General features: G+C 39.0%; 2 protein-coding genes across 2 annotated transcripts in view; one reads left to right on the top strand and one right to left on the bottom strand.

Annotated features, from left to right (window-relative positions):
- Positions 1-3: 3 nt before the first annotated feature.
- Positions 4-12,588, bottom strand: p4ha1b (prolyl 4-hydroxylase, alpha polypeptide I b). Its single transcript, XM_005727382.1, has 15 exons — positions 12,326-12,588; positions 9,578-9,660; positions 9,352-9,448; positions 8,413-8,564; positions 8,020-8,157; positions 7,563-7,802; positions 5,736-5,956; positions 5,472-5,648; positions 5,278-5,348; positions 3,428-3,527; positions 3,251-3,304; positions 3,097-3,162; positions 1,997-2,065; positions 1,430-1,526; positions 4-1,035 (listed from the first exon to the last, which is right to left on the bottom strand). Exons 1-15 carry the CDS (start codon positions 12,337-12,339, stop codon positions 965-967), a joined length of 1,650 nt encoding a protein of 549 aa, XP_005727439.1. The 5' UTR covers positions 12,340-12,588; the 3' UTR covers positions 4-964.
- Positions 12,589-17,306: 4,718 nt separating this feature from the next.
- The window catches only part of LOC102210494 (uncharacterized), a 9,785-nt gene continuing 7,399 nt past the window's right edge, over positions 17,307-19,692 (top strand). The window contains exons 1-2 of the mRNA XM_005727378.1: positions 17,307-17,377; positions 18,248-18,446. Of these exons, the coding sequence (XP_005727435.1) occupies positions 17,346-17,377; positions 18,248-18,446 (231 nt within the window). The 5' untranslated portion in view covers positions 17,307-17,345. The remainder of the gene's footprint in view (positions 17,378-18,247; positions 18,447-19,692) is intronic.

Raw genomic sequence — 19,692 nt, 5'->3', positions numbered from 1 at the left:
GATCATCTTATTTATTGTAACGTAGTTTATTGTAGTAAAGAAAAAAGCATTGTTTTTTTTTCATTTAAAGCATAAGCAACATAAACTTGTTTTTAGGACATATAAATAAATGCCTCTTTCTTAAAAAAAAACCCAACACATTATATACACTGAAAGTATTGGTCACACTCTTCCAAACCTACTCTAAAGAATCACTATTTGACTCCGTTATGGGAAAATGTAGTGCTTGTTTTCCCCCCTCACATAACACTAACACAATGAGGATTAAATCCAGGAAAAACACATAAATATAAAATTAATGTTATGCAGTATCGGGGTGTATGCACCTCTCTGTAAGTGTACCCATGCATGTGTGCACACTACATTTTGCAACAATGAGTGATAAACAGTGGCATTTAGGCAGATCAGCAACATGTGATAATGTACTGCATAGACTGCAAGAAACTAAAACCACTTCTGGATCTTTACACAGCTTACAGGAAATAAAGTGTTTATTTTTCCATCAAAAAAACCCCCACAATCCTAGATTATGGTCATAATTTTCAATTCTTTGGAGTGTTTCCCAGGGAAAGCTCAGCCTGAACATAAACTGACTTGTCAGAAAAGACAAACATCTCTGATGCAGTTTAGTATTTTCTAAGGTTCATTCAGAGTGCAAACAAAGGGGCTCAAGTGTTTCTCAAAACTATCCAACAAAACCTTATGAACATGTCAACCTTGGCACCTTAATGCCAATACAGTCCAGGAGTTTGACATTAACCAAAACAGTCTTTGAAACTGACTAACAAGTGGAGAGCGAGAGGAAAGAAAAAACACAAGTCAGTGTTTATAGAAAGGAGGTGAGCCATTTCGACTCTTTGTATCCATGTGTATCCATCATCACGCTGTGATCTGCAGCACAGTTCTTTAGTCCTGGGTGTTTCACAAGGAGGGGAAGAGAGGGCCACGAAGGTGATGAGGACAATCATTCAGATTCACTTAGGCCACAAGGTCGCCTCCACTCCTGGCCTCTTTCATGAATCCACTTGTTTGATACTGATGATGGAAAGAAAAATACACAGATAGATTAATCATAAGCCCAGTCTTACACACACACACACACTCACACATTTAAATATGTAAAACATCTGTAAAATCACAATTATTTTGGCCAGTGTAGTAACATTATTAATCAAGCAGTGATTGACACTAAAATGTCTTTTTCAGACTTTTTAAATTGCATTGTCTTAATTGTTAAATATAATTTTAATGTTTAAAAGTGTAAATAGAGTTGAGGGAGGTGGAGGACACAGGCTCAACAGAAGTTGGGCCTTGTGTTGGTGTCTCAAAATCATCCAAAATCCCCAAGTCCTCAAATCAAGCACTATTCTTTTATACAATGCTTACTCAGGTCGACGGCTTTATAGCCAACAAGAACAATCAAACTCACCCCACTTGTTGCCCACCAACACTGGACAAGCTGCATGTCGAGTGCTGTAGTCTCCCTCCCCGCTGGCAAACAAATTGTACCAGAACACTGCAGTACCCTGGAAAACAAACAGGCACCAATGGTTAAGTAGTTCTGCACATCATCTCAGAGAGCCAAGACTTGGTTTCCTAAAGTACTTGCAACAGATTTCTCAGAAGTGAAATGATAAATAAAGCAAAATTTAAATACATGTGTTCTCTTGCTATACTGGGATTGTTAAAATGGCAGTTAAAAACATTATAAGAGCATGGGGGCACATGAAAGAATCCTTTTATGAACAAATTGGCAGTTATTTCCGCTAAATGAGCTTATATTGGATGAAAACGCTCCTTTACCATTAATAAAATGTGTTTTGGAGAGAAAAAGTGCTTGAATAAGTATATTTTTCTCTTTTATTATGTACGGTGTGTACTTTATTATGGACATCTGTGACCTTTTTTACAAAATCCTTCAGTTTGTTACATAATAGGATTAGCTGGAAAACCAATATTAATGGACATTTATAAGAGGAGTAATATCAACATTTACCTTTTGAGGCCAAACTGCTGCACCAACATCTGGGAATACTGTGGCTCCACCTGCTGCTACGTCACTCATCTACAACAGAGACAGAAGAAAAATCCAGCAGTGTAATTTAAACAACTTATATGAGATCCTTAGTTTCATATAAAATGAAGTTGAAGATAGAATAGTTCTTGTGTGTAGTATGCAGATTTAATTAACTTTTGTAAAGTAAACACTGTTAATGTGTTTAATCTTATGTTCAATGTATTATTTATGCTGAAGTAGCTGCTAAATTAGCTGCTACAGTATGTGGTTTCTCTGGATAACAGATCAATAACAGATCATTATTTATTTTGCTTCCCAGTGTGTCTAAGTTGGTGTGATCAGCCAAGACTTAAGTTTCCATTTGTTTCCTGCATGCTGAGTCAATTCCTGCTCAGTTGTGTTTGGTTTTGTTTAAGCAGTTAGTTCATTTTATTAGTCCGTTTTTTAATTTCTGAGTCTGATTTGAGTTCAGATTATTTGACCTCTTTTGCTGAGGTTCCTAGAACTTATTTCAAATATAATTTTTGTTAATAGTTTTGTGCATTTTTTGAGTAAAATAAAATCCTCCTGTTTCCAAATTTACCCGTGTTCCTCATTACTTACCATGCATGGCCCCTCACTCATGTAAATGCTTTGTGACACTGTTTCAAGGTGAGGAGTCACATGACTTTACGATTAAGTAATAATATTGAACGTACTGTATTTGAATTGAGAATTTAGATGCTATTGTTTCTCTTATCACATCAGCAGAGTAAATTTTGTCCTATCACAGCAAAGACACTAAAGCCCATAGTCACAGATGACAGCTAGCCCTCGATACTATGCTAGCCCTTTGCTAGCACTATGTGCAGTGACAGGGTTTGTTCTTAATTTGTATACTGAAACTTAATACGATAGTTTTCTCAGTATTATCAAATATGCAGACTTATAAGTCAACAATGTCTACTTTAATTATAACAATGACTGTGTCACTGACTGCTAAATTAATTTCAGTACCAGCATAGGCAATTAGTATAGTAAAAATCAAACTTCAATAAATAAAAGAAGGTTAATGCTGGTCCAAAGGGGTGATCACTCACATAGAAAAGCCACGTTGCAATACGATTCCCAGTTCCCAGTTCTTTAAAGGCATCTGGCTCATCTTTCTGTACGGAGATAACCAATACCATGTTAAACATCCTACCACATTAATGCAGCAGTACATTAACTGTGGCAAACTGAAAAAGAACGTACCCTTCCAAAGTCAAAGTGAGGTTCGTATTGACCTCCAACACCATAATTTGCAACCTGCAGACAAATACATGTAAAAAAAATCAGTTTCTAACAGAGGAAACAGGGAAACTTGTTTGCTTCATATTTGCTTTGGTGGTCATGTACAGTTTTTTGTTGGTTTTGAAATAACCTTTTTACCTGTAACTCTTCTGCAGTGTCCATTTCAAGCCCGGTGACACCTTCAATTCTGTTATTGATCATTTCAATCATTGGATCATCATATTCAGTGAGCCAAGCACTAGAATATAGAAGGGAACACAGAGAAACTGAGAATGAAACAGCATGGGAAACATATTTCAGTAAGGCACACATTTTATCCACTAGATGTTTCTGTAAAAAGTGTCTGAGAGGCATGCTACGCAGGAAACTTGGAATCAAAAGCCAACAAAAACCAACGTGAGTTTGTAAATGGCAATATTAGGATACAGAAGCAAAGTAGAGTTGCAAAGGGAATGGAAAACGGGAACAATATCCAGCTTTACAATATCTAATGAATATCTTTGAAGATATTTCTATAGTGTGGTTTAGGACTAGATAAAATATTTTTTTCTGGCCATAATATCCACTAAAAACAAAATAAAAATGTCCATCCTCTTAACACGAACTTGCAGTTGCCATTATGTGAGAGACAATTCCAACACACTCTAATGTGGGTTGAGGAAAACAAGTTTTTTTAAGACGTTACAAAGGCAGTGAGATGATTCTTCGCCCATATAGCTTCTTCATCATGTTTTTAAGAATGCCTGCAGATCAGCATTAACACGTGTGTCTGTGTGTGTCATCTTTTTTCATTCAGTTTGTACTGATAGGTCATATTTTATAAATGGATATTGAATGAAGCATGAGCCAGTGGATTATTTCCTTAAGTCTCTTGCAGTCGTTTAAATGGAGTTCAAACTGTTCTGATTTCTGCCATCTGTCTGTTACCTCAAGTTCACTCAAGTTAGAAAGACGTGCCGGCTGTCATGCACGCATACAAAACTTTAAAAGAAACACCACACCCTGACACCCACACACATTAATTACCACCTGCAGTAAAACCAAAGAAAGCATGGGGTTTTGGTGGGCTGCTAACGTGCTATTTTTAGGATGGGATTTAAATTTGAATTTAAAACAGTGAGCAAGGCATCTATAAAAATTGAACGGTCATTTATCTGCACTACATAGGCCTTTGATGTTTCACAATGTCTCTTTTTTAAAACAGATCTTGTACAAAATGTAGAACTACAGAAAAATGGCCTTGTATTGGAAAGTGATTTCCAAACAATGCTATGGGACATAAAAATCCAGCACGGGAAAACTCAGGTAGCCTGGTATAGATATGAAGTCAAATGAGCAGGGGAAGGGAGAGAGTCCTTCCAAGTGATCTTTGACCCCTTACCTCACAGGGATTTTCTTTGAATGGGGTTCAGTCACCACAGCTCCCGTTAACTACAGCATTTCCAACAGCAGGACACGTAGAAGCAGGAAGAGCAGTATCAAAGAAGGAAGGAAAATGGACTGCGGAAGCACACATGCACAAGGACGGACAAAACATAATAAGGAGAAAAAGAGGGAAAGAAAAGGCAGCTCACAAAAGAAATAATGTTAGTATCAACTAGTAAAAGAGTAATATCTTTCCCCTCTGCTACCTTCATGTGTTACCTCCGTGGAGCAGACACTTGAGCAGAAACAGACCCATAAAAAGGTCCTCAAAAAAGAGTTGGATAATCCAACTCGTCCACAAATAGCTACATATTCAGTTGCGTTAGTAATTTAGCATTTCCCTTTCATTTAGGATTATTTGGGGGAAAAAAGCTACAGATGTTTCTTTATTTTTAGTATTTTCAGCAGGAGAGAGTGCTTCAGCTCAAGAGCCTTTAGGATGGCCTTTATGAGGGGCAGAAACATGCAGCTGTGATCAGACGGGAGTACAGAAGAAGACGTGAGCTCAGTTATTAAAGGGGAAAATAAGATTTTCTCCTCCTCATCATCATGCTCTGTCTTACCTTTTACTGATCCTGTAAGAAGCTGTCTCCAGCACTCCTGTGATGGGGTTGGAGATGGTTGCCCTGCGTAGCTGTGAAGCACACACAGATAAACACATAAAGATGTTAAAGTATGCGTTGCTAATAACAGCTTTAACCTCCCATCCTTTGCCATCCCAAACCACCTATGAAATCCTAAAATCTGAACTGCTTACTCGTGGTTTTGCCAGCTGCTTGATTCTCTCAATTTCTGCATCAGAGATGATGTCAAGGTAGCGAACAATGTAGGGGCGGTCCCACTCATCCTGCTGTTTGACGGGCGCCAGCAGTAAACTGGGGTTACGATTGTTATCGTAGTAACGACAGAACAACCTGCTCTGCCTACGAGGTGTCTGATTTAGAGAAAAGAAAAGAGCACACAAAAAGTTAAAACTGAGCTGCAGTATGCAAGTTATAAATTGCTTTCAGCTCTTCCTCACCATTTTGATACCCTCTCCACGGCAAAGCATCTCATATTTCTCCCTTTCTGGGATCAGAGAGAAAGCCTTTTTGGACTTCTTCTGCTTCTTCTTCTTTTCAGCTGTTTCTCTTTTCTCGCGCTCCTTCTGTTTTGGAGCTTCTTCCTCTGCAGCCTTTTTTTGCTTCTCCAACTGAAACTCAAAGTACTTCAGGTTGCTCTTGCCACGCGGGTGCTCTGGGTCTACGTGTGAAAAACCAGGAGAAAACATCAGTGGTGATTACAAGCAGCAATGCAAACTAAAACAACATCGCTTCTAACATGACAAATATACGCCATCAGTCAGTAATGATGACTTCAACTCAGATGGAGGACTACTGTCAAAAGCTGCAGTCTGAGACATTGCAATCCATTGGGACAATGTCCTTCGGGTGCTTTGGCACCCTTTTAGCAGGACATGGCCCAGGAAGCAACATAACTTTCAAAATAACAGCAAGGGGACTGTTTACTACTGCTAAACTGATAGCTGACAGTGTCACTTTGTTGGACAGAAGAAAACAGCAGTACAAATGGTCACTATAGTTACTACAGAATATGAAAGTATAAATATTTCTACTAAAAAGTAGCTCAATGCTTTAAAGTGGCTTTGTGTGCAACTTCTCATACTAGTAGTCTCTGAAGAAAAGGGTGGGAGTGTGAACATAAGCAAGTCACAGACCTAAAAACTGTTTGTGTGTGTGTAGCTGGTTATAGTCCTTTGAATTGGTGCACTGATTGGCAAAGAGGTGTGATGGAGACAGCGGCTCGGGTAAGGGAGCTATTTCGCACTCTATTGGTTTTGAGCTTTGATTGTTTTAAATCCTTCTGCTAGTTCATAACGCACTCAGTGATTCCCCCCCCCCCCACACACACACACACACAAGTACATCTCTCACTTGCTGGGTGTCTATAACCCAATAAGACCTCTCAAGTCATCAGGTGCAGATCTTTTAACTGTCCCCAGAATTCGATCTAAGTGTGCTGAGGGTGCTTTCAGTTTCTGTTGCTCTGTTCTTTGGAACAAGCTTCCTACTCCTCTGAGGTCAATTACAATCATGTCTACATTCAAAAACAAACTTAACTTAACATAAAACCTTTATTTTTCTCACACACTTACACTTAATAACACTTTTGTGTACGTGCTTGTCTTTGTGTATGTTACCATGCATGTTATTCCTTTGTACAGTTTAGTTTTTTTTGTTTTTACAAGCCTTAAGGCATTGCAGACTTACATGGGTTTTTAATGTTTTTATATTTTATGTTAAGCACACTGAGTTTATGTGTAAAATATAATATAAATATATAAATATAATATAATAAAAATATCAATAAAATTGACATTAACACTGCTTTGGAAAGTCTGGCAGTGGTTTAAACTGTACCTGGACACACTGAAATCCTCTCTTATTCCTGGTTAATCCGTAACGTCAATAAATAAAAGGGGACAAATGACACATAAGTCTCTAAAAAAAAGCAATACCCAGTCATTTTTAAAAAATAGATTTCACTGCTCTGTGAATTGTGCTATACAGATAACTGTTTTGCTGGTACAAACAGCAGCGTTTTGAGACAAGACCCCACAGATTTGTTACAGCACAGATGTTATGCCCCAACATAGCAACTGCCTGAGCTGTTTATGTCTGTCTGGCTCGGAAATGTTGACCTGTGCCTCACCTCTGTTTAGTCTGTCCTTCAGTCTAAACCTTGCTTAAAATACCCAACAATAATTTATTTTGTTTGGCCAAATTAAAGCAAGTTCCACACTATTACAGTCTTACTTCTTAATTCTTTAGAATATGAAGAGACTCACCCAGTTCAATCAACCTCTTTGTATACTCCATTGCACGCTCCATCTCCCCCTGCTGGTAAATGGCGTAGCTGAGGTAGTCGATCACTGTCACCTTATCTAAAGTGGACTCCTCTCCCTCATCGAGCTGTTTCAGGGCCTGGGCCATCCACAGCTCTGTGTGGTAGTAATCGGCATCGGAGTAGGCAATTTTCCCCAGCTCAAAACAGTCCTCTGCTGTCATGTGGCTCTTGTATTTCACTCCTAGTTAGGAGTACACACAGGAGGGGGGGAAAAGAAATCAGAAAACAATCAAACCCTTCCCCCAAAAAACTCACATCGTCTGACATTTATTGTGACTTTCGTGGCAGTCACTTTGTCTTTATATCTGTACATTTGAATCCTTAATGAACAAATAGGCCCATGGGCATGTGAACTCATGCCATTTATGTGTGACATGCAACTGTTCGGAGGATTTTACCAGGTAAGTTTCCCGTAGAGATTGTGTTGGCATCAAGTCTGTAAGTGTCTTGTAACCGGATGAGAGCTTTGGCAGCTCCGGTCTGGTCCTCGTCATTTGGGAAGTGCTGTCTCTGGATGGTCAGGTTGGAAATAAATCCTAAGAAAAATGGCACGATAAAGTATTCTATGTGTGGGCACATTAATCACTCAAAGTGACATTTAACACTTTCTCTTAAAATTTCATGAGGTGAACAGTTAGATGGGAGTTTCATCCATCCACATACACCTAAAACAAACAAGTCAATGTTTTAGTGTACTTCTGTGTTGCACTTTTTCTGCAAGTTTTTACCACTCATTTATAAAACCAAATATTACAGTGTTATTATTTGAACCTGGGCTTTACTGTTCATACCTCCAGTGGTGTCACGGAGCACAAGACTCTCCAGGTCCCCCCACTCTGTGTTCAACCTCTTCACCAGTTTGAAGGCATTCACAGGGTGTCCCAGAAAGCCTTCAGGGTCCTGCGTGGCAGTAACTGTCAAGGAATCCAATTTTTCAGCCCACCTATCACAAAAAAGGTAATATGGATTAAAGTGTGTTGATTACACTATTATTACGGCTGTCATATATAATATTTATGGAGTTTTAGGAAAGCAACTTCAGAAATTAAACATGGAGCTAACCACAATGTTTATAGACACTTGCAAATTATTTTTTTAAATGCTGTATATATTATCAATTATCAAGCTATATTATCAGTCATTATCAATCAATATTATCATCCAAATCCAATAAGCAACAATAAACCCAATAAACAATAAACCTGTCAGAATTAAATCCTCGTTTACTGCTGACTCAGCTCTGTAATGTGTCCTAAAGCATCACGGATCACAGGTCCTAACTTCATCCAGTGAATGAGGGTCAGGTTAGGGTTGATCTTTTCATACAGGAGTGTGGCTTCTCCACACAGCAGCTGTACCAGTTGCAACACCAACTAACTGTGCAGGTAACATTAATTCAGAGACCCACTCCTCCATATCAAAGTTTTCTAACTGTGCGATGTGAGTCAGCTGCCCCGGTACATAACTGTAGTTAAGAAAGTTGAAATAAGAAGCTGCATATCTCATCTTTGTAGGGGATTCTGATGGAAATGATCAGACATGTGGTTAACACAGTTGGAATGTTTCTGCGCTCCGTATCCTTTTTATTTCTCTCTATTTTAGCTAGCAATTGCGGTGCTTGGTTGACTTTGGCACTGGGATAAAAATAATTTAGCAGATGCAAGGATATGACGACGAGAAGGGAGAAATGCCCCCAGCAGCAAATCACACCCAGGAGTTGACAAACTCACCGTTTGATCTGCTCTAGTTTGCTCTCCTCTGCTCTGATGTAGTCCTTCAAAGAGGTGACGAGATCTTTTTCTGTGTACAACAGATCTGTCATCTGGCCTGAAAGAAACAAACACATATTAATTGCAAACACTGAAATGATAAACTATACTAATCTTATAAAATTAGTACGAGCTTTAAAATTTCTTGGCCTTGTGTGTGTGTAGTAACATAACACAAGTCTTTTACCTGTAGAAGTGAAGAAGTCAGCGTGGGCTGAGAGCGACTGCAGGCAGCTCAGCAGCAATAAACAGTAACACGGCAGCTCCATTCTGATAAAGAGTGAGAGAAGAGCATTAAATTAATAAAATGTGCAGATTAAAAGAGTCAGTGAATGACCTACCTATTTTGAAGACATTTTAATTTCTATGATAAGGTATCACCATAATCCAATTTATTCTAGTCATATAATTAAAGAGCTAAACCAGACACACTACTAAAATATGTCTGGTTTAGCTTTGAGGCTGGCAGTTAGGCCTGGGACAGGCAGCACTGTGATCTTTTGTTTCTTGCAGCCACAAATTACAGGAGAATGCATGACTCCATTGTGCATTCTCACATGCACTTCTTTATACTTCAAATAGTATAAAGAAGTACCACGCAAATTTTACTGTGGTGCTAATTTTTTTTCTTACCCACATAACAGAAATTCAGAGCAAATGTGCAAGAATTTTACTTTTAAATATTCTGGGATGTCCACAACATGCCACATGCCATGATCGGCATCAAAATTAGATCACTTATTTATCTCAAGAATGTACTAAAAAATTCCAAACTACTAAGACTGTAAATATACCCAAACCGAACCATGTTGGCCCGTGGCACATCACATTTTGGCTTTTTGTTTTTCAAAAGAAAAATAGCAAGAGAGCAGACTTGGACAAAAGTTTTGGAAAGAAATTAAGCCAAAAGAATCAAGACCAAAAATCCCCCACATTATAAAATGCCTGCTGCTTGACCAAGTGAGATGGTTTGTTATAAATATAGTGTAAACACAAATACACACACACACACACACACACACACACACACACCCATAAGCGCACAGGCAAAATGAAGATCATGAAGCGTACATAAACTATTCAGTGTAAGCCAGCAGCAGGCTGAGGCAGGTTCGACTCTGCCACAAGGGCAAGTCTTGTATGAGAATAAAAAATAGAGTGACTTCATATGAGATTTCAATTTAGGTCAGCAGAAGGAAGCAGAGAGGGTGGGAAAAAAAACCTGAAGCAAGACACAACTTACCATTATCCTCTACTGCTACCAAGCTACTTCTGCAACTGCATAATGTGTGCTGCCACTTAAAAGCCATAAACAGCCTCTTACACTTTCTGATTTCCAAGATAAAAGTTTTGAAGAATGCAATTATTGTACCCAGTGTAATGATAGGGTAATTACTACAATTTTCTTTCACACTCAGTTAAGTGTGATGCAAAAATGATAGCTGTATATTGAACATTTCTAATTTCAAACCAAGTGTTCTGGTCATGCCACACATGGAAGTGAAAGGAGGTGATTGTGTTAATAAGCATGTTGGTACATCCCATATTTAAAAAAAACTAAGAATAAAAACAAAGTCTTACTGACCTAGAAACCAGTTCATGTGTAATCTAAAAGGCAACTCCTTTTGGTTGGACCACAGGGTTTGCGTTTCCTCAAAAGTATCCACCCTTAAAAATTCCTTGGATGGATGTAAATCCATAAAGTCATGTGATAAAGCAATTTGCTAGTTTACTTGCCTTTATCCTGCCATGTCACTTGTACCACTCCCTGCTTTCCTAATCAACTTTCAGCTATAGGGCTGTAAACGTTGTACCAGGCAGCAGCAACAGCCACAATGAGAGTGAAATAAGTGTTAAAAAAGTGTTAAAAGAAAGAGCTCGAAATCCTTATAGACATCTAGAATTAGATGTTGGTGCATATTTAGTACCTTAAAAACAAAAACAAAAACCCCCAAAAACCTCTAAAACTTATTTACCTGTTATGATGAGAATATAACTAATCCATAGTATACATAAGGAATATTTAAGATAAATACAGGGGGGGAAACGTAATGAAACAAACAACACCCAGACAAAAAAGCACAATTTCAATAGCCTAACTGGCTTCGCAATACGTTATAACAAGTTTAAACCTGCTCCTGACAAAAACAATTTTATTTTTGAGAGTCTGCCCTGAGAAACTTCCTTCATCGCACAAAATGTCTCCAAGTTTTCCAGCTATGGAGTCAGATAGCACAGGACGTGCACGGAAGAGGACTGCCACGTCTTCGCCCCTCCCTCCTGTGTGAGGATTGCACACTGCCCGATGGAGAGTCTGATATTACCTGCAAAACTCAGTCAATGAAAGCTGCAGACTGAACTGCAGCAGGAAGGCTTTTACTTCTTGGTTGGTGTTTTTTGGGGAGTTACATATAAACAAAGTTTGTAGCTCGATATGACATTTTATCTCCTTGTCACTATGAAATATGACAGACTAAATGTGAAAAATGTTTGCCATTAACAAATAAAATGTATAGAGGCTGTTAAATGAGGCATAAAGCAATATGACGGCAGAAGCATCCCACGCTGCATTGCGCTGGAATGCCGGAAAACTAAAGCTAGCTAAAGTTTCACAGGGAAAAGCCAGGTTACGTTTTCTTTTCTTGCTATTTTCTAGTTTAACTAACTGGTTCAGGTCATCTCATTGCCTCCTGCTTAGTTTAGTAGTATAATCTTTGTTTTGACCCACAACACAGAAATCTAAAACTTGGCTTACTTTTGTTCTACTTTTCATTGCCGCTAGCTCAAAGCTCGCACAGCAAACAACGGTTGCTGTTGGTAACAGCGACAAACACTGTGAAAAGACGTAATCTGTAAACTGGTGACTATCTGAAATGTAAACACATTTTCTAGATAAGCCTACATTTCTTATCTCACTCAAGGGGTCGATAGTCACCTAATCGAGAGCATCCTGTAGCAGAAGCCGTCGGGGTCTCTCCCTGAAGCCCACACCGATTCAGTGAAGTTAACGGTCTGAAGTTGGAGACTCGGTCCGGTGGCTCTTCCTGTCTGTGATGATTCGGTGTACTATTGGCTATCTGGTGGTTCGGGCTGTATTTCTAAAAGGATGGGGCTCGATGCTACGTGCAGACTCACATGCATACACTCTCTGCTTCTGAAAACTTAGGGGGCTGTCGTTTGTAAATTGTTAGGGGAGGTGCCTGTAATAGTGTTGACCCGTACCGACACGACCGAAGATGAGTATTTTGGTGTTTAATGTGGAAATCGTTCCAGTGAGGTCACATGCCACGTGTTAAAAGACTGCCGATAGATATTTTCTTTCTCCTCTTTCTCTAAAACCTATGTGCTCAACTTTGCATGTATGCATCTGCACTCCAGGCCCATCATCTCCATTCAACAGATGTTTTGTGTAGTTTTGTAACGTTTACATTGAACAAACAGACATTTTTCATCATCTTCCTCCCACATTCCAGAAAAATTATTCTTACGAGCTTCACAAAAAGAAAAAAAAAAGTGTGGGATGGTAGGGAGTGAATTCCTTCTGCATTCAGCTGAATTCAACATGGTGGAGCTACGTCTCTGTGTGTGTGTGTGTGCGCGCAGAGGGGCAAATTGTTAACTGCATTATGTCTCAACTGAAATGCCCAGTGTAAACACTACAGACTGTATATGTCTGTGATAAACACTGACTATTTGCAAGCCTTTGTCATCTTAGATATCCACATGAGCAACGCTGCAAAACAGGTGGTATGTCTCTCAGTATCAGCACATCATTACATCACTGAGTGAAACTGAAGATAATAAACCTTTCTTATGTAAAGTTAAATAAAATTTCCTTATTAATGTACATGTTCTATCAACTGTCACCAAGCAAAATGTCATAAGTGTTATACTGAGGCTTACAGAGGTTACAAATTCAACATCTGTATAATCTGAAATATGACAGCTTAGAGTGAGGACTTGGATAGTGAACCGAGATCGAGTGTTTTCCCTGCAGCTTCTCAGTCTCCACTTAAGAAGAAAAAAAAGTATACTGCTTTCCGTTCCCATTTTCCCCGCAGTCATCAACAGATGTCGTCCAAGTCGGTAAGTCTGCTCCCAAACAGCTGCTCCTCATAAGTCAGTATCTGACGCAGGAAGTTCACATTGGGGGCTGTGCATTCCCTTTTTTCTTTGAAACTGCAGTGGACCAGGCTCAGACTTAAGTGCAGTGTTAATGAAGCTGGATGTGAGTGGCAGTGCCTCCACCAGGTTCTAGTAGCATAGTGATTAAAATAGCATTAGGACTGTCGGCAGTGGTGTTGACTACATGTGTGATATCTAGATTCTCGATAATTCGATCCTCCAGGATTGCAGTGGGGGCTTGACTTTCAGGTTCATGCAGAGGAAAGGGTAACGGGCATGTAAAGCTGAGAATTCTCCCAGCATGATGACAAGGTCCATTTCTAAAGCACTGAGCTGTAAAAAAATCAGGATTGGAGGTCTGGGGAGTCGGCCCTGACCTTTACACCACCCACTGAAATATGCAGTGAGAAACCTTGAGACAAAAATGCAGATTCAGCTAGATACAGTCAGCATAATTCAAAGAGACAAGCAAGTTTACCTCATCATAAATATATGGCTTTCTTGGTAATTCAATAAGGCTGTAGCTCAAAACAATGGTATCAAAATAAACCTATTCACCCTAATTTTACAAACATGCTGATGCCTAGCAAATACAGTCTTGACATTCCCATCTAGAATGCCATACTGCTACAATAAGCAAAAGTATATATGTGCATGTGTGACCTGGGCTACATCATTCTCCGCATACAGTAGTATTGTGGAATATTTTTGCAGCTCTATGCAGCTGATTAAACAGCCCAGCTCAAGGTGTATCACTATCACAGCATCCTCTTCATCACCAAATGGCTCCTTATACCTAATACTCATATTTATTCATAATAAAGACATAATTATTATGTATTACTTTATTCCATGTTAATCTTTAAGATTAGCATGTTTATCTTTAAAATGAAAATTCTCTTAATTAACTGTTGCACTGCATCAGTCAAGGATAAGACTATAGTAGGGGTCATGCAAAGCGGGCTGGTCACCCACTGCATTCAGAAGATTGTAAAGTTGCTCACTCAACACAAACTGTTCCTGGAAGAGCAGGAGCCAGCACAGTCTCTGGCTCACACACTGAAATAGAAAGACTACAGTGTCTACATGCAGAGAGAACTGGCAATAAATATACCTGTTTTACTTTTGTTCCAGATAGGTGTGATGGAGGAATAGTTACTGTCTGTACAGTTACCCTCTCTGTTGGAGATTCAATTCACAACGCTAATTCACAACAATAATACAAAGAAAACAATCATAAGAAATCCCACAAGAAAGCACTTTGGTGACTATGGAAAGGAGAAAAAAAAATCCTTTTTGGAAGATGGGATGGCTATCTGCCATGGCCATGACTGGTTAGGGGTGAGGGGAGGAAGACAGGACTAATGACATGCTGTGGAAGAGAGTGTCAGGGATTAGTTATAATTAATAATTAAATGAGGGGAGGTGTATGAACACATATGTGAACAAACCAAAAATGTGACTAAGGAAGAAACACTCAATGCATTATGGGAATCCCCAAGCAGCCTAGTCCAAACGCAGCACGACTAATGGAGGATTCAGGGTCACCTGATCCAACACTGTTTAATGATTTCTTTGAAGTCTTGTTTTTTTTTCAGGGTGGAAAGATTTTACAGCATACATCTTTATTTAAGAATAGAGAGACTTAAAAAAAATTAAGTCCTCAAATTGACATTTATTTTTGATTTTCTAATCCAGATGGGCTCAAAAGTATATATACAACCTCAAACATATACATACTCCCCCACTAATATTTGGTTAAAGTACCTTAGGAGGTTACACTTTTTTATAAAGACCTTAAAGATATTATACCCTGGAAAAAGAACAGCTCAAACACAGACACAACAGCATTTACCCGGACGGTCCTACAACTATTTCCTTTAAGTTATTTGGCAAATGCATGAGCTGTTCCCTCTAGCCCTTAACTAGAAGAACATGCTACACACACACACGCACACACACACACACACACACACACACACACACACACACACACACACAAATAAACATCAGCAAATTTCTCTCAAAAAGCCCAACAAGAGCTGCTACAAATCCTCTCTCAACGCTGCTTCAGGCTTGCCCTTAATTCAGCTGGTGGTCTTGGAAACACAGTAACATAGTAATATATGAATCTCCTCCCTCTTCACTTTCACCTCAGCCACTGCCTCTCCACCTCTCACCCTTTGTCCTGTATTGAAGATACTCCCACTTCCCCCTCAGTGTTTACTGTCAAGAACCTCCACAGACTGCATTTTGTTGACCCTAGTCAGTGGTTGTTTACATATCCAGTTTTGCATTTTATCACTGCCCTTTGAAGTTTGTCTCTTTATGGTTAGTTGTCAGCTGAGCAAACCCTTGTGTTGTCCTCAGGTCAAAAATGACCCCAGGTGTATGGCAAACAAGTGTATGGGAATCCCGAGGACATTACAAGGGTTTTAAACCAATTGCAGCTGGTCTACAACATTTTATTGCCTTTTTTGTTGCATGACACAGATAACCTGATACAAACCCTTGTTTGTTAGGTTGTCTGCATTTAAGTGTTTCAAACATCAAGCTCTTTTTATGTTTATTATTTCATTTAAAGTTTTCCCTGATGGCTTCTTTTTTTCCACATGCAGTGCATTGTACCCGTTTGCAGAGCAATGATTATTATAAGAACTACAGCTAGAACACAAACTTTAACTGAAAGAGACCATTTTCTGTCATGTGTCAATACCACAGTCTGTCAGCTGTGGTACTGCAGCATTTTTGTTTCCATTACTATGTATAAGAGGATTAGTAAGGAGGAAGTGAGGGTTTGCTTTGCGAGTGCTGGTAGAGAAGTACAGACAAAGTCAGACGGAGGTGCACTGTGTCTTTGTGGATCATAATATGGTGATGAGAGAAACTTGGTTGCTGAATGAGGAAGTCAGGAGTGTCAGAGAAATACGTAGTATGCATAAGGACAGAGAGAAAGTGGCTAAAAGAGAAGGTTCAGATGGTAGTGAGGCCTGCTATCATGTATAGTTTGGTGAAGGTGACAATAAGACAGGAGGCTGATCTGGAGGTGACAGAGCTGAAGATGTTTGCATGGTGTGACCAGGACAGATAAGGAAACGAGTACATGAGAGGCACAGCTCACTTTGAGCACTTTAGAGCCAAAGTTAGAGAGGGAAGGTTGGGATGCTGGGCATGTGAAGAGGAGGGATAATGGATATATTTTATGTAATGTTTTCATTTCAAAAGTAACAAATTACCCAGCTATCATATTACTTTAATGAAAGAAACAGTGGACTGAGAAAAGGTGGTGTGTTTGACTGCCCCCTGGTGTACTCTTGAGTCATTTAGCACCAACAGGATGACTTTGCTGAAAGTCATTGAAGAATATGTGAGCAGTTTTCACACATTTAAACCATAAAACATTTATGGTTTAAGACATATTAGTGTTTATAGCAATACAGTTATAAGAACCCCAGAGAGCACAGTGCAGCAGGTAGACTCTGAGAAGCAGGGTACAGAGCATCCTCCCAGTTTAATGAATCTGTTTATTCAAATTCACCCTTGCACAGGCGGTCATGTGGTCGTTAGCCAACGAAAAGCCGGAGAGGAATGTCACAAACAGTTGCCAAAGCAGGAGGTGCAAAGGGTACTACTTCACCTCAAGCAAACTGCATGAATGAAGTTACAAGTCTATATTTCTTTAAATACCAAAATAAAAGGCGGACGGGATACGTGTGCGTTACGAGGATGAATTATTATTATTATTGATATAATCGCATTATTACTGGTTGTTGTAGGAATGAATGGAAGTGACAGCAACACAGACGGAATGGCTGGTTTGGAGGTTGAAGATGAACTATGACTTTATGACGACAACAAAATGGTGAGTAGATGTCGTTTCTCGCTTTTTTTCCTCTCCCGAAAAGAAAATGAGTTGCGCTCCTTTTAAATTTGTTTTGCTATAGTTTGTCTATACGTCTTTCTTTTCTTTTTAAGTTTTAAAGCAGCACTTTTTATGATCGGGCTTCAGTTCTGCTGATAGGCTGTTAAAGCTAAACGCGCCTACTAGTCCTCCGAGGTCTTATTACATTTAATACATATTTATTCTGCGCTTTATGTTATCATTTATTTGACTTTTACTATTATGCTGTATATTTACAGACTCATAATTGACATGAGTTTTATTGAAAAAGAATATTCTGGTCTAAAAGGGGCGCACTGTTAACAAGGAAACTACAATAGCAGACACCGATTTTCGGACATGCCACACGGAACATAAACAACTGAAAAGGAACAACAAAACAATCAGACAGTGTATGTAATTGTGATGTGATTGTCCCGACTACAATACATGTTTAGAACACTGTTTGAGATCATCCGTAAATAGCAAAGTTAGGTTGTTGTGAGAGGAAATAACGTTTGCTCTCACTACATGGACTTCAGGTGGGAAATCCTGCAATAAAATAAAAAATAAATAAATTTAAAAAACACACATCTTTTGGATAAAAGATAATGCTGTTTTTGTTGTTGTTGCTGTTTTTTTTAATTTAATCTAATATATTGGATCTTGGGAACCATATAAAAGAGTCAGGAGTTGCATTTAAAATGCAAACTTGCATTGCAAACGAAAGGTTATATATCCTCCAATGTAAGTTTTTTAAAACATTAAACTCAGAACAAAATGAGAAAAAAAAACATTTTATAAGTTCATTGTTATCAGTGTGACTTTATGGTTTATGTCTCTTGTGCACAGTTCAGGGAGATGGAGGACGAGATATGCCTCGGCTGTAAGGTGTCTTTCAGCGCATCATGCGCTGAAGCCCCTGGTTGCCAGTCTGGTCCTGCTGGTTGTGGTGATATATGGTCTGGGCGACAAACTCAGAAACTTTGTGGCTTCCATTTTTATCCCTCAGTATCGCTACCCGTATCCTGTGGCCCTCAGCTTTGCCCAGGTTGGTGTCTGCAACTTTTGGATTTTCTTCTTTTGGACACAACCAAACTCTGATTAGAAAGGATAAGGTCAAAAATACCTTTTTACAAATTAGTATAAATAGTAATTTATATAAGTGAGAAAAAAGGTCATGTGAAGCCACTCAAATGCTTTTTAGTTTACACAAAGCTCTGTTTCTTGACCGCAGGGTATTTGCTTTGCTTCAATTACAGGTGCATTTATAATAGCTTTGCCAACATCAAGGCAAATAATGAAGTTACATATTGCAAAAGAAAAACGTAGGAAGTTATAACAAACATTCAAATGGTCTTTCAAAATGTAAGCTTAATCATTGGATTGTTGTTAATCATTTGTGCCGTCAGCTGTGGTGGTCAGTGAAATTCTATCAGTAATTGCTGTTTGTGCTAGTTTAAAGGTGAAAGCAGACGTAGAGGGAAGTGACAGAAGGACGTTATTGCTGATAACACGTGTGCAGGATAGATGTTTAACCAAATTATTGCCCAATGAACTCAGATGCAAGTGTGACGCTGTACAAAGGTGGAATTAACTTTTGGGTGTCCAGCTTTGACCTCAACTGCTGATATATAGGAGAGGTGCTATACTGACTAAATGGTCAGTATAGCACAGTATAGTATGGTCCACAAGCTAACATTGCCCGTAACAACTGAAAATGAGTCACAGGACCGGTTGAGTTTAGTCCACGTCTTATCCATATGACCCGCTTTATATGCATTTTGTTTATGAGGTCCTTCAGAAGAATAGTAAATGTGTAGGTATGTTGCAGCATATTTATCATAAATTCAAGAATGTAGAAATCAGGATGTGTTAGTGAAAAGTCAACAGCATATGCTCACACTTCATTAGGTACACCTTGCTAGTACCAGGCTAGACTACCCTTTGCATTCCAGACTTCATTGTTTGTTGGACGGATTCAACAAGGTGCTGGAAACAGTCCTCTGAGATTTTGTTTCATATTGACATGATCACATCGCACATCAATCCTGTTTCACCACATCCTAAAGCTGCTCCGTTGGACTGAGCTCTTATTAACCACCAGCTGAACTAATGAAGTGCCCCCGAGTGTAAAATATTATTGTGCAAAGAATGGCTAATTGTAATGTATTACCCACCCAATAAACTACAGCTGCTTGAGCATGAAATGACATAAGCATTTATTTCACTATTAGTTCATAGTGTAATAGTGTTTAATATCTCTACAGTTAACTCATTTACTTGCTAACCTGTTC

The sequence above is a fragment of the Pundamilia nyererei genome, unplaced genomic scaffold (assembly GCF_000239375.1).
Source record: "Pundamilia nyererei isolate P.nyererei 1_Seehausen unplaced genomic scaffold, PunNye1.0 scaffold00024, whole genome shotgun sequence".
In the NCBI taxonomy this organism is placed as follows: domain Eukaryota; kingdom Metazoa; phylum Chordata; class Actinopteri; order Cichliformes; family Cichlidae; genus Pundamilia; species Pundamilia nyererei.
Note: the sequence above shows the minus strand (reverse complement) of the source record. Positions and strands in the feature narration are given on the sequence as shown.